Genomic DNA, 14,059 nt, shown 5'->3' with positions numbered 1-14,059 from the left:
GATTGGTGCATCACCTAGCGGTGCTTCTAAGACATAATCTTTCTTGGCTACTATGAGGATGAGCCTCAGGTTCCGGACCCAGTCCGTATAGTTGCTGCCATCATCTTTCAGCTTGGTTTTCTCTAGGAACACGTTGAAATTGAGGACAACGTGGGCCATTTGATCTACAAGACATAGTGTAAAGATTTTAGACTAAGTTCATGATAATTAAGTTCATCTAATCAAATTATTTAATGAACTCCCACTCAGATAGACATCCCTCTAGTCATCTAAGTGAAACATGATCCGAGTCAACTAGGTCGTGTCCGATCATCACGTGAGACGGACTAGTCAAGATCGGTGAACATCTCCATGTTGATCGTATTTTCTATACGACTCATGCTCGACCTTTCGGTCCTCCATGTTCTGAGGCCATGTCTGTACATGCTAGGCTCGTCAAGTCAACCTAAGTGTATTGCGTGTGTTCCGAGGCCATGTCTGTACATGCTAGGCTCGTCAACACCCGTTGTATTCGAACGTTAGAATCTATCACACCCGATCATCACGTGGTGCTTCGAAACAACGAACCTTCGCAACGGTGCACAGTTAGGGTGAACACTTTCTTGAAATTATTATAAGGGATCATCTTACTTACTACCGTCGTTCTAAGCAAATAAGATGCAAAAACATGATAAACATCACATGCAATCAAATAGTGACATGATATGGACAATATCATTATGCTCCTTTGATCTCCATCTTCGGGGCACCATGATCATCTTCGTCACCGGCATGACACCATGATCTCCATCATCATGATCTCCATCATTGTGTCTTCATGAAGTCGTCACGCCAACGATTACTTCTACTTCTATGGCTAACTCGTTTAGCAACAAAGTAAAGTAATTTACATGGCGTTATTCAATGACACGCAGGTCATGCAAAATAATAAAGACAACTCCTATGGCTCCTGCCGGTTGTCATACTCATCGACATGCAAGTCGTGATTCCTATTACAAGAATATGATCAATCTCATACATCACATATATCATTCATCACATCCTCTGGCCATATCACATCACATAGCACTTGCTGCAAAAGCAAGTTAGACGTCCTCTAATTGTTGTTGCAAGTTTTTACGTGGTTTGTTGGTTTCTAGCAAGAACGTTTTCTTACCTACGTATGACCACAACGCGATTTGCCAATTTCTATTTACCCTTCATAAGGACCCTTTTCATCGAATCCGTTCCGACTAAAGTAGGAGAGACAGACACCCGCTAGCCACCTTATGCATCTAGTGCATGTCAGTCGGTGGAACCTATCTCACGTAAGCGTACGTGTAAGGTCGGTCCGGGCCGCTTCATCCTACAATGCCGCCGAAACAAGAAAAGACTAGTAGCGGCAAGAAGAATTGGCAAACTCAACGCCCACAACTGCTTTGTGTTCTACTCGTGCATAGTAACTACACATAGGCCTGGCTCTGATACCACTGTTGGGAATCGTAGCATAATTTAAAATTTTCCTACGCTCACCAAGATGCATCTATGGAGTCTACTAGCAACGAGGGGAAAGGAGTGCATCTACATACCCTTGTAGATCGCGAGCGGAAGCGTTCCAATGAACGTGGATGACGGAGTCGTACTCGCCGTGATCCAAATCACCGATGACCGAGTGCCGAACGGACGGCACCTCCGCGTTCAACACACGTACGGTGCAGCGACGTTTCCTCCTTCTTGATCCAGCAAGGGGGAAGGAGAGGTTGATGGAGATCCAGCAGCACGACGGCGTGGTGGTGGATGTAGCGGGTCTCCGGCAGGGCTTCGCCGAGCTTCTGTGTGAGAGAGAGAGAGGTGTTGCAGGGGAGGGGGGAGGCGCCCAAGGCTGTAGGTTGCTGCCCTCCCCCCCCCTTTACATAGGCTCCCTGGGGGGGCGCCGGCCCTAGAGATGGGATCTCAAGGGGGGCGGCGGCCAAAGGGGGGAAGGGGTTGCCTTGCCCCCCAAGGCAAGGGGGAAGTCCCCCACCCTAGGGTTCCCAACCCTAGGCGCATGGGGGGAGGCCCATGGGGGGGTGCCCAGCCCACCAGGGGCTGGTTCCCTTCCACTTTCAGCCCATGGGCCCCTCCGGGATAGGTGGCCCCACCCGGTGGACCCCCGAGACCCTTCCGGTGGTCCCGGTACAATACCGGTAACCCCCGAAACTTTCCCGGTGGCCGAAACTGGACTTCGTATATATAATTCTTCACCTCTGGACCATTCCGGAACCTCTCGTGACGTCCGGGATCTCATCCGGGACTCCGAACAACTTTCGGGTTTCCGCATACATATACCTCTACAACCCTAGCGTCACCGAACCTTAAGTGTGTAGACCCTACGGGTTCGGGAGACATGCAGACATGACCGAGACGCCTCTCCGGTCAATAACCAACAGCGGGATCTGGATACCCATGTTGGCTCCCACATGTTCCACGATGATCTCATCGGATGAACCACGATGTCGAGGATTCAATCAATCCCGTATACAATTCCCTTTGTCAAACGGTATGTTACTTGCCCGAGATTCGATCGTCGGTATCCCAATACCTTGTTCAATCTCGTTACCGGCAAGTCTCTTTACTCGTACCGCAATGCATGATCCCGTGACTAACGCCTTAGTCACATTGAGCTCATTATGATGATGCATTACCGAGTGGGCCCAGAGATACCTCTCCGTCAGACGGAGTGACAAATCCCAATCTCGATCCGTGCCAACCCAATAGATACTTTCGGAGATACCCGTAGTGCACCTTTATGGTCACCCAGTTACGTTGTGACGTTTGGCACACCCAAAGCACTCCTACGGTATCCGGGAGTTGCACGATCTCATGGTCTAAGGAAAAGATACTTGACATTGGAAAAGCTCTAGCAAACGAAACTACACGATCTTTTATGCTATGCTTAGGATTGGGTCTTGTCCATCACATCATTCTCCTAATGATGTGATCCCGTTATCAATGACATCCAATGTCCATAGTCAGGAAACCATGACTATCTGTTGATCAACGAGCTAGTCAACTAGAGGCTTACTAGGGACACTTTGTGGTCTATGTATTCACACATGTATTAGGATTTCCGGACAATACAATTATAGCATGAACAATAGACAATTACCATGAACAAAGAAATATAATAATAACCATTTATTATTGCCTCTAGGGCATATTTCCAACAGAAGGATGAACGAACGCAATCGTAGACCTTCTCGAAGTCCAACTTAAGAACCACGACTTCACGCTTAGAGCGATTGATATCATGAAGTAATTTGTGCAAAGTGGGAATACCATCAAGAAGGAAGCGCCCTTTAATAAAAGACGTTTGGAAGGAGTTGATCACCTTATGAGCTATAGGAGACAATCTAGTGGCGAAGGCTTTGGAAGTGAATTTGAAAATGTTGTTGATAAGAGCTATAGGCCTAAATTGCCGACTCGTCCGCTCCTTTAACTTTCGGGATCAAGGTAAGGATAGCATAATTTATCGAGAAATGTTACCTGCCCCCAAGAAAAAACCTTGCATAATCTTGTAAACCAGATGTTTAAGAGTCCCCAAAGCTTCTTTAAAAAAATGTGCCAGAGAAACCATCAGCTCCAGGAGCATAGACAAAATTAGATAAACTGATGGCCTCATCCATTTTGTCAATGGAATGAGGGAGCATCATAGCCTCATTATGCGAGTTCGACATGCAATGTCTTACCATCCAGGCAGAAGAGGAAAACCGAAAGCCCTAGGAGATTGGGTGTTTAGCGGATTTCGGTAGAACTCGTAGATGTGCGAGGAGATAAGAAATGGATCATAGGAGGGGGAGCCCTGAATAATTAGCGGTTTCCTGAAAGTAAGCCATGTTAGCACCCCCTTTGAGGATCCAGTTAAGGCTCCAATGTCATTTCTAGTACAGCTCCTCAACCTGATGTAGCGCCACCAGGGCAGCATCAAGCTCATATCAACAGCGCCACCCGGATTCGTCAAGACCGACCGAGTTAGCAGAGACATCTAAGAGCTTAATTTTGTCAACAATTAAATTAGATTTGAAGGATTCACATCTCTTAGATTGCCCCCCCCCCCAGCCTTTGAGAAACTTACAAAGACATTCAGAACATACCAATCATCAATAGGGCCAAACGAGCGCGAGTAGAGATCAAGAAGCAAGGTACATTTTTCCGCAACCATGGGCACAAAACCATCCACCAAGAGCCAATTTGACTCTAAACAAAATCGAGAATGGGTAGGGCAGTGGAATCCCCGGAGTCCACAGTTAGGGGAGTGTGGTGAGAACCAATGTGTGATTCAATAGTTAGCAGAGCTCTAGGAAACTTTGTTTCTTAATTAACAGACATAAGACACAAGGACACGATCAAGTACACAACAAATAGAATTCAACTGGCAGTTAGACCAAGTATATCGTGCCCCAACACGGTGGAGCTCCCAAAGAGCATGGTTGTTAATTAGATCATTAAATGCAGAGGAGCAAGACCAGTGGAAGTTGGCGTTATTCTTATGAAGAGGGGTCTTAGAAGGTTGAAATCACCACCAATTAAAACAGGGACAATAGAAGCCGAAACTCTGGAGGACAGGGAGGACAGGAAAGACAAGGAAAAACGTATATGGTGTTCAGTACATTGGAACGTAGTACTTACGACTGTGTACTTCAAGCTAGCTGATTAGCGACCCATTGCCATGGTGAATTCACGTAGGTCGGCCGGTCAATTACTTCCTTCACCAGCCAAGGATTGGTCCGGCGAAGATAATGCATCAGGTACTCCCTCCGTTTCAAAATACTTTTAAAAATATTAGGGCTTAGTTTTTCTAGTTTTATAGAAAATATATCAATACCTACAACATCAGTTGTAGATAGTATGACAACAGATTTATGATGAATCTAATGAAACTTATTATTTTTTGAAATAAAGGGATTTTATTATATATAGGGCCTAATACATACCTCGAGGTTGCAGAAATTATATTTTTAGAAACTCTTTTCACTCACGAATTGACGGTATACTTTTGTGTAACATGCATGTCATATTTATCATTTTAATCTATGATCAAAGGTAACCTTAATACTTGTATTAGGTCATGTATATGTGGAGGGAGTTCTAAATGAAAATACATATATTTCAAACATTAACTTACTTATAAAATTTTAAAAGCAATAACTCAAAAAATGTTAGCATAGTATAGAATCTTATTAACACACTTGTAAAAATGTTGTTAACTTAAAAAAAACGTTCATGACAATTCAAAGATATCCCCGCATTTCAAAAAAAAAATGCAATTTAAAAACAAAATGTGTATAATGCAGAACAATGTAAAATGTATGTCATGTTTGATGGAAATATTCCAACGTTTCAAAAAAAAGTTCTTGAAATTCGGAAAATTTAGATATTAATATGAATAAATGTTTGCTTAGGTTAAGAAAATGTTTATTTACATTAAAAATGCTTCGTGCTATTTTACAAAAATATTCGTGTGAAATTTTCTAAAAAGTTTATACATTGCACATAAAATGTTCACATAATTTTTTAAAAAAAACTTTCCTTTAAAAAAAGTACAATGTGTATTTGTAAAAAATGTCCATGTATTTGAAAAGTGTTCGAAACATGTTTTTTTTAATGTACACCACTTTTTTGAAAAATGGTCAACTTGTTTAAAAAATGCATCACATGTGCTCTAAAAATGTACATTGTGTACTGAGAAAAAAAAGTAGAAATGTGTTGAAAAAATGAAAACTGAAAAATAAGCAAAAGTAAAAGCAAAGAAAACCAAAGTATAGCGAAGAAAGAAAGGAAAACTCTGAAAACTAATGAGAAAACAAAGAAACCAGAGTAAGATGAAGAAAATCCTTTATAAAAACAGGAAAATCAAAGAAAAAAATGAAACAAATAAGACAAATAAGAAGAAAAACCAAAGGGAGTGAACTCTACAACGTCTCCTACGAGTCGGAACGAAGTGCAGCTATGCGCGCCGTGAGCACCTGCGCTAAAATGCGTCAGCCTGTTACTGTCGCCCTTAGGCGATTCCTATTAGGAATCAGCATGGGCGACATAAAGCACCGTCGCCCGTCACCTCCGTGAACCCGCTGAAGCCAACGTCAGATTGTTGACCCCTTGTAGGGACGATAGTCCGCAAAGCAAAAATTGCACTAATCTTTATTATTTTAGTATTCATGTTTATTTAATTTTTCTATTCGCAGACGGTTATGGACATGTGAACGCCATCCGTTTGCATCCCTGCCCCCTGGCCTGGCTTCCTGCGGGGATCATCACTAAACCAACTGTTGTCGAGCCGATCCATCTATGCCAAAATAATGACGGCAAGGCTAGTCATATTAATTAAAATGGAAAGATGTCAGAACCAGAAATGGGCAACTTGCAATCCACCAAGCCACTCCTGTGCATGTGCAACTAGGAAATTCCTCCATACTTTCAACCTAAACCCTGGTGCTAATATAATGGATAGAAGAATCTAATGCAAAGGCCAATTGCTACAATAGTTTGATTACACCTCCAAGCTTTGTTACAACTCCACGACTACACACAAGTATCGGCCGGGCAAATCTTTAGGCAGGAAAGCTGCCGGGCAATGTCGACCAAGTCACCTTCACCGAGATCAGTGCAAAATCAGTCTTTATCTCTCGAGCATTATGCCCGTGGGTCTTTGCCTTAAAGGTACAACGATATTGGGACTTAGAACGACAAGACGGTGCAACTACCGTGAATCTCAAATGTAAGACCGCTTCATTACGGCAACCATTGACTACTTCAATCCACTTGAGTCGGTAATGGCGCCATTGAAGAGCCTTATCTCAGAATCAAACCCACTGGTAAAACATCTAAGAGTCATATTGAAACCGCCCTGCACTTCCGAGATGAGAACCTCTACAATCGCCTCGACTGCCCAAGAAAGACGTGCTAAAGTTATGTTAACTACACCGCCAGAGTCGTTAGAGATGTCATATGTGAACGGCCTATCCCATGTACCGTGGGGACCTAAGATTGTTGCACCATCGATCAGTTGTAGGTCATGTCTTTCTTGTCTGCCTCGCTTAATCCTCATGTCATACTCGATTATTGCCTCGTCCATTACATCTATTCCTCGCTTAGGGCCACCACCCATGCTGATGAGGGAACCCTACAGAATTAGTAGTAGTATTTTAGTAGCTCATCATATGAAATGAGTAGAAATGCATAATTTTCTGAAAGGGGCAATCGCCCTCCATTATTCCTCAGATATTATTTCAAATCCCAAATGTTATACCTCCGTCCCAAATTACATCTGTATCTAGACAAATCTAAGACACGTAATTTGAGACAGAGGGGAAAATGAGTGTTCTAGTGATGGGATAATTAAAGTTATGTACCTTCATATGCCTATAAACAAAAGAAAATTAATTTCCACAAACAAAAGGAAATCCATTCGGTGTAGTGTACCATGAACCAACCGATCAAACACATTTCATTCGATTTTATTTGGAATAAGTGATACTGCAGTAATTTCATAATTTGAATATGTTCTCATAGTAAATCATTATTTCATACTGATATAGTACCGGCTTATAAAATCCAAAGTACTATACTGTTACTCTACTATTTACAGACTGACTAATTGCATTGAAGCATTTTTTTTCACATGTAGGACAAAATATTACATGTGAGCTATAACATAATAAATTAGGTGGAACAACAACTGCTATTAAGAAAACCAAGTGTGAAAACTGGGTTTTATGTCTACTAAATAATTCAGGAGCACAAATAATACAAACTTGAAAAGTCACAATCTAGGCCAACTTTAATGATGTAAAATGTTTAGTATGCCTTCGAGAGAGTGTAGTGTTCTATATATGCATGTGATAAGTTTAGCCCTACAATGTGGAATGAATAATGTGATGTAAATAAGGAATAATTCTACTTAGCCCCATCAAATAGCAAGATTCCTCTACTTAACACACTTAACTACAAAATTCTGGCATTTCACTCCTGAAATATTCCATAACGTATATGTGATTCTCTTGGGTAGTTCTGCACTCGTGGCAGTGTGCGCCCAACGAGCAACATGCATGGATGGAACCACCTTCAAAACAGCCCCAATGTGTGAGTTAGATGGAGGTGGATACTTTTAATGGGCAAACGATAAGTTTTCGTCACTAAGAAGGTTAAATAGGCAAACCTCCACACTAGGGGGGGGGGGGGGGGTAGGATAGACTTATCCCTTGAAATAACTGCATGTAAGTATAGATGTGCACCTGCTTCACAATAATGGGATCATCCCTGCTAATATTGATGACATAATTAAGCATCTTATCCACATCATCCCATGCCGCTATGTATCCATACAACTCTACTAAGCCATCATTCCCAGGAAGTTTAGCCAACTCTAATGAGAAAATTTGCAGCATGCTACAAGGACGAGTCATGCGTTTCGCGGGATCTGAAAACATCATTGCTTCCAACCGAGCTTCATAAAAAGTAAAGTTGCATTGTAAGTTTGTGACTGGAATTAATGTGGTAAACAGATATATATATAGCATTAGAAAAGAAAAAAAATGTTATTTGAGGACTATATTGCCCTATTGGATTCTTTTCTTTTCATCTATTAAGTAGAAATTATATATGTTCTTTTTACAAGGAATTTTGCTCCCACAAAAAGTATAGGAACACCAACAGGAAACATTGCCCTGAAAAGCTTATTAGATGCTTCCATGGAAAGCATTATGCACGTGGCTAGTCAGGATTATAGAGGATATCGACACAAATTGCATGTCGTCTTTTGTTCTAGAACATACAACACTAGTCGTCTATTCAAATGATATTGGTATGCGAGGAGGAGTTGGCTGGATGATTTTCAGCCATTGGTGCTACAACTCAGTACCCTATATAGTATCACTGCAGAAGAGTTGGGGAGGAGAGCAAACTCAATCGTTCTAATTAAGGTTCCGACAATTACCCAAAAGAAGACTATACATGTACAACATAACGAGGGTACAATTGTAAAATGCTATCCATTTCCTGTCAGACGACAACACAAATTGCTATCTGTGCAAGCAGTGCCAGGTTGAAGAAGGGCCTGCACAAGTGCATTCAGGATGTGTGGGTGGAAGTGCTAACTAATCTCATCAAAAATTTAGTACTTGCATTGCAGTTAACTGAAAGCTACGGTGCAAGACAATGAGGGTTCGGAGGAAGTTCGCACACAGATATAGCATTGGCTCTGTTAGAGTTGTGTCGAATATTGTGTACAAGGTAGGTTACAGTTGGACTTGTAGTTGTATTGTGTTTACATAGGATATGTAGTCGTGTCCAAGTAGGACACTTGTATCCTAGGCCTCTCATATATAGCGGGGGTAGACACACGATGTAACCTATGCCAACATAATAGCACCGGAACACAGGGGAAGCCGGCGGATGTGCCGGTGTCCAGGGCAACCGGGTGCATTGTAGCGGTGTCACGGGGAGGAGCGCCCGTAGTCAGGCCCCGGGATATAGCCATGATGGTGAACCTCGTTAACAAATCTCGGTGTCGTGCCTCGTGTGATTGCTTGGTCCTCGGATGATCAACGGTATGCCTCGAATTTATTCTAACAAGTGGTATCATGAGCAAGGTTCGATTTGAAGTGCGGACGTTGATTTAGAGGAAGGATTAAGTTGAGATGTAGCCGATGCGGCGTGGTTCTTAGCGAAATCGGAAAAGGCCGAATACGTACAAGAGACCAGTTGGATTTAAGCTGCAGTCGAAGGATCGCGAGCAACGAAGCTCGGAAGAGGTCAAAGTCGACGGGAGGCATGTAAATCTACGGGAACTTAGAAAGCGTATCGGATCGAACAAAAAGCAATCGAAGCTGGCGGTGGCGTGTGTTCCAGAGAACTCGGCGAGATTGGATCACGTCCAGGTGTAGCGTGCGGCAAGAGGAGTCCCGAGCGTGGGCGTGTGGAGCCAGGTGTGGCCGGTGCAGCAGCAGGTTACAGGCAGCGGCCCAGGGGACCCTTAGGCAGGAGGTGGCCCATACAGCAGTGTCTTCGAGGCACACGTTGGGCTGCTGTGCTACACGAGCAGGGTTGACACAATTGGGGGCTGAAGTCCAGGAGCACAGCGCGAGATTTATTTTGGTGAAAAAAAGGACGCCGTTCCGCTGCAGTCAAGGGTGCTGCTTTGGTGTTTGTCTTGTCACCGGAGCATTGACTTGATGGCTACCAAATTGGATTGATTAAGTACGTGTGCAAAGCAAGAAAAGAATAGTTCGGATAGCTAAGGTGGTTTGCTACAGGCAGATAAGAAGGCTCCGGGTGCTATTTCTTTGGAGTTCTTTGCTTTGTATGTGGATCGTGTATGGTACGGATGCAGCGACGCGTTGTTTGGCATGATGGCCCAACAGAAATCAAGACAGATGATGTGCGCACAAGGCTCGTGGAGTCTGAAGCATGTCGTGTAGTCGGATAAGTTCGGCTGGGTCGGACTGGACAGTCTGACGGGATCGGATCGACGTGAGTCGGTTGGAACAGAAGACGGTGGTGGGATCGGCGACATCGACATATGAGCGTGATGCTGATGGTGACCGACTTCTGGGCGTGGAAACACGTGTGCAGGCCCCGAGGGCTTCTGTGGCTTCGACAAGACTATGCCGCGGGGGTTGATTCAAGGTAATATACACGGAGCTTGAAGTCGATGAGGCGCATGGGTGGACTGATCGTCTACCATGGAGTCATGTTGAAGGTGGAGCTGGAGTCTGGAGGACTTCACTCGGTGCTGATTGAGGGGCTACGACGTAAGTCGACGGAGTCGAAGCCTATTCAGCAGGCGGGAAAAAGCGAGTGACATGCAGTTCGGACTGGAGCCCAATGGTCTGATGTAAGCGTGAAACTCGTCATCGGTCAGTGCTGATCGATGGTACTCTGCAGTGGGGGTTGAGTGGTGTGGGTTTGTGACCCTTGAGACTCGACCGGGACAGTGGAGGCTTGACGCGTTAATAGCGGCGAGGCGTGCGGTATGCACGGGACATGAAGACAGGCCAGGGCTCTGGTGGTCATACATGTGGTGAGACAACTGCGAATTTGACTCGGGATGAGTACAAGCAATGGTGAAATTCTTTCACGTTTCAGACAGGCGGTCAAGAAAGGAGCGGTGATGTTGACTTCAGGTAACTCTTATGTGTAACACCCAATATGTGAGTTGTTCACTTTCACGCAGGTCAGTGATCAGTGTGTGATGGCTTTGGACGTATACTCTGGAAGTTGGGAGCACAAACTAGAGTAACAAGTGACTTAATTTTGCTCGAGTGTTGACTGTGGTCAAGAAAAGAAGGGACTACAAGTTGCAGGTGGAGTCATATGGAGTAGCAGCGGTACTCATGGGATAAGCTCAAGTCCAATGTACATGGAAGTTTGACGCATTGGCAAATTCAGGGTGGTGAAGAATATTCGCCAAGGTGGAGTTTGTCAGAGTTGTGTCGAATATTGTATACAAGGTAGGTTACAGTTGGACTTGTAGTTGTATTGTGTTTACATAGGATATGTAGTCGTGTCCAAGTAGGACACTTGTATCTAGGCCTCTCATATATAGCGGGGGTAGACACACGATGTAACCTATGCCAACATAATAGCACCGGAACGCAGGGGAAGCCGGCGGCATGTGCCGGTGTCCAGGGCGACCGGGTGCGGTATTGTAGCGGTGTCACGGGAAGGAGCGCCTGTAGTCAGGCCCCGGGGATGTAGCCATGATGGTGAACCTCGTTAACAAATCTCGGTGTCGTGCCTCGTATGATTGCTTGGTCATCAGATGATCAACGGTATGCCTCGGATTTATTCTAACATGCTCCTTCAACATAATAATCTCTAATTCTCTATGATCACAGTCAAATATGTACGGCCGCTGGACGTGGACAAAGGTACCAATGTCTAAGGGGAAAAAAGTTCATACCTGTAACAACAACCAGTAAAGAATAAGAGAAGACAAAAGAGACAAGTATTGATCACTTACTCTCGCTACGATCGCCGAGAGAATAATCCCTTTTCCAGCCCCAACGCATAGCCACGGTGTCCGCTCTTTTCAAGTACGTTCCCGAGGTTGTACTCGTAGTCGCTGGCTTCTTCTTCGTCATCCTTGATCACGATTTCAGTCGTGCGAGCCTTGGTTGCGCTCGATGGATCTTCATCGCTCTCATGGAGGTTCACGTCTTGGCCCCATGTCGCCTCCGAGGAAACACGACGGAGAGGCGGATCGAGTCGTCGCGCGAGCGCTGGTGGCCACCAGCGAGATGCCATGGAGGAGAGGAGAGGTCGCGAGGGAGAGAGGACAGAGGAGGCGCTGCATTATACGGGCGGCGACGTTAGGGCGTCGGAGGGGACGTAGAACAGAGCACGGGATTTGCGTCTGAGCGCCGGACGGGCGGCGGCGGTGGGGAATAGTGCTGCCTTGGGCCAGCCATTGGGAGTAGTTTTTTTTTTCCTTCTGTTTCGTACTAGTTAGAAAATAAAATATTCTATGGGCCTGTAATTACTGTTTTCGCTCTGTCTTTGACTAAGTAATGAGGCACTCACCCCTCAAAAAAAAATTCAGACACTCTAATCTTCTTAATGGGAACACTTAAAAGAACTTAGTAAGAAGAACGGTAAACCTAAGTGTGAAAAGTAGCATTGGTGATTGAACAATCCAAAATATCAGATACTCGTATTTGAGAAAATACCCATGGGACAAGTTGGCATCTGCATCCGAACTAAAAAGGAAATGGAGGCGTATCCACACGCGAGGCGTTCTGCTTCGGAAGTGCATCGTCTCCGCTGAGGATGCCGGTTGCCCGCTCTGCTCTGCAACTCTGGAAACCGCCGATCACATGCTCTTCGTCTGCCCGTTCGCGGGTGATTTTTGGCAAAGAGTCAATGTCGCCGTCGGCGGCATCATGGTCTGCAGGCTTGCCGCCCTTGCAACCGCGGCAGCCACGGTCGTCAAGTCTGAAGTTGAGTTCTCCATGTTGTGTTGCTGCCAGCTCTGGAAGCACCGCAACGCGATCGTCTTTTAGAGACAACAGCCGTCACTTGCTCGTGTGCGATCTGGGATTTTAGCCCACTTTGATCAATATATTCAGGTGGGGGAACTCCCCCCACCCCCCCTCCCCAGTTGAAACTTCAAAAAAAAAAATGGATGTGAAAGATATCCAGATATATTTTGCAAGTTTAAATACTAATGTGGATTCCGAAGCAACTGTGGTTATACAAGGGATATAACCGTAAAATTCATCTGATAAGAAATCCTTGTATGGAGCAGATAACACATACCAGGGGCATATAGTTTGTGGAGAGTAAATGCAAATTAAGGAGCTAGCACACATATGCCCATGACATCCATGCATGGATATGGGGAGTACACGAAATTATTCGTCCATGACCCGTGACATTAATAAGCACTTATGTGTAGCCGTGTAGGTATTTAGCCTAGCTAGCCTGCGTAGGGGGTCTCATCGACGGTGTCGACGAAGACGCGGACGCGCCGGGGATTGTAGTCCATGGTGACCATCGAGCCGGCGGGGAGGACGACGATGTCGGCATCGGGCTTGTCCTTGAGGATGATCTTCTTGGCCTCCTCCGCGCTCAGCCCCACCACCTCCGGCCACGACGTCTTCCCGCCCGTGGCCACCTTCTCCGAGGAGCTCATCGCCGCAGTGGCCAGCCCCAGTATGAGGAGCACACCCACCATGATCGCAGCAAGACCCTTTTGGCCTCCCATGGAGTACTATTTTCTTGTGTGATATGGTGCTCAAATCCCAAGTCAATGTGCTGTGCTAGCTACTAGCTGTGTGATCGATGCCCAAACATCACTGCTCCTATTTATAGGACATACGCTATGCGATGCTATTGAAGTATTAGGTGGATCAACCGATGATTCGACGATGTGAAAGTCAAAATAATTTTCAGTCAACATTCAAGATGTGCCGTGCATCCGAGTCGTTGACTAGCTGACCAAAGTTAACGGTAGCTAGTGCACGCATCACCATTGACCAGATCGCTATGTACTGTACTCCCTCCGTCTCAAAATTCTTGTCTTAAATTTGTCTAAATATGA

General features: G+C 44.9%; 1 protein-coding gene across 1 annotated transcript; it reads right to left on the bottom strand.

Moving 5' to 3' along the window:
• Positions 1 to 13,163: 13,163 nt before the first annotated feature.
• LOC123125074 (subtilisin-chymotrypsin inhibitor-2B) lies at positions 13,164 to 13,778 on the bottom strand. The gene has a single exon (XM_044545609.1). It carries the CDS (start codon positions 13,721 to 13,723, stop codon positions 13,436 to 13,438), a length of 288 nt encoding a protein of 95 aa, XP_044401544.1. The 5' UTR covers positions 13,724 to 13,778; the 3' UTR covers positions 13,164 to 13,435.
• Between the last annotated feature and the right edge of the window lie 281 nt (positions 13,779 to 14,059).

This window comes from Triticum aestivum, chromosome 5D, assembly GCF_018294505.1.
Source record: "Triticum aestivum cultivar Chinese Spring chromosome 5D, IWGSC CS RefSeq v2.1, whole genome shotgun sequence".
Lineage (NCBI taxonomy): Eukaryota > Viridiplantae > Streptophyta > Magnoliopsida > Poales > Poaceae > Triticum > Triticum aestivum.
Note: the sequence above shows the minus strand (reverse complement) of the source record. Positions and strands in the feature narration are given on the sequence as shown.

Coding starts and splice junctions, on each gene's coding strand:
- LOC123125074 (XM_044545609.1), bottom strand. CDS start 13,723: ATGGGAGGCCAAAAGGGTCTTGCTGCGATCATGGTGGGTGTGCTCCTC.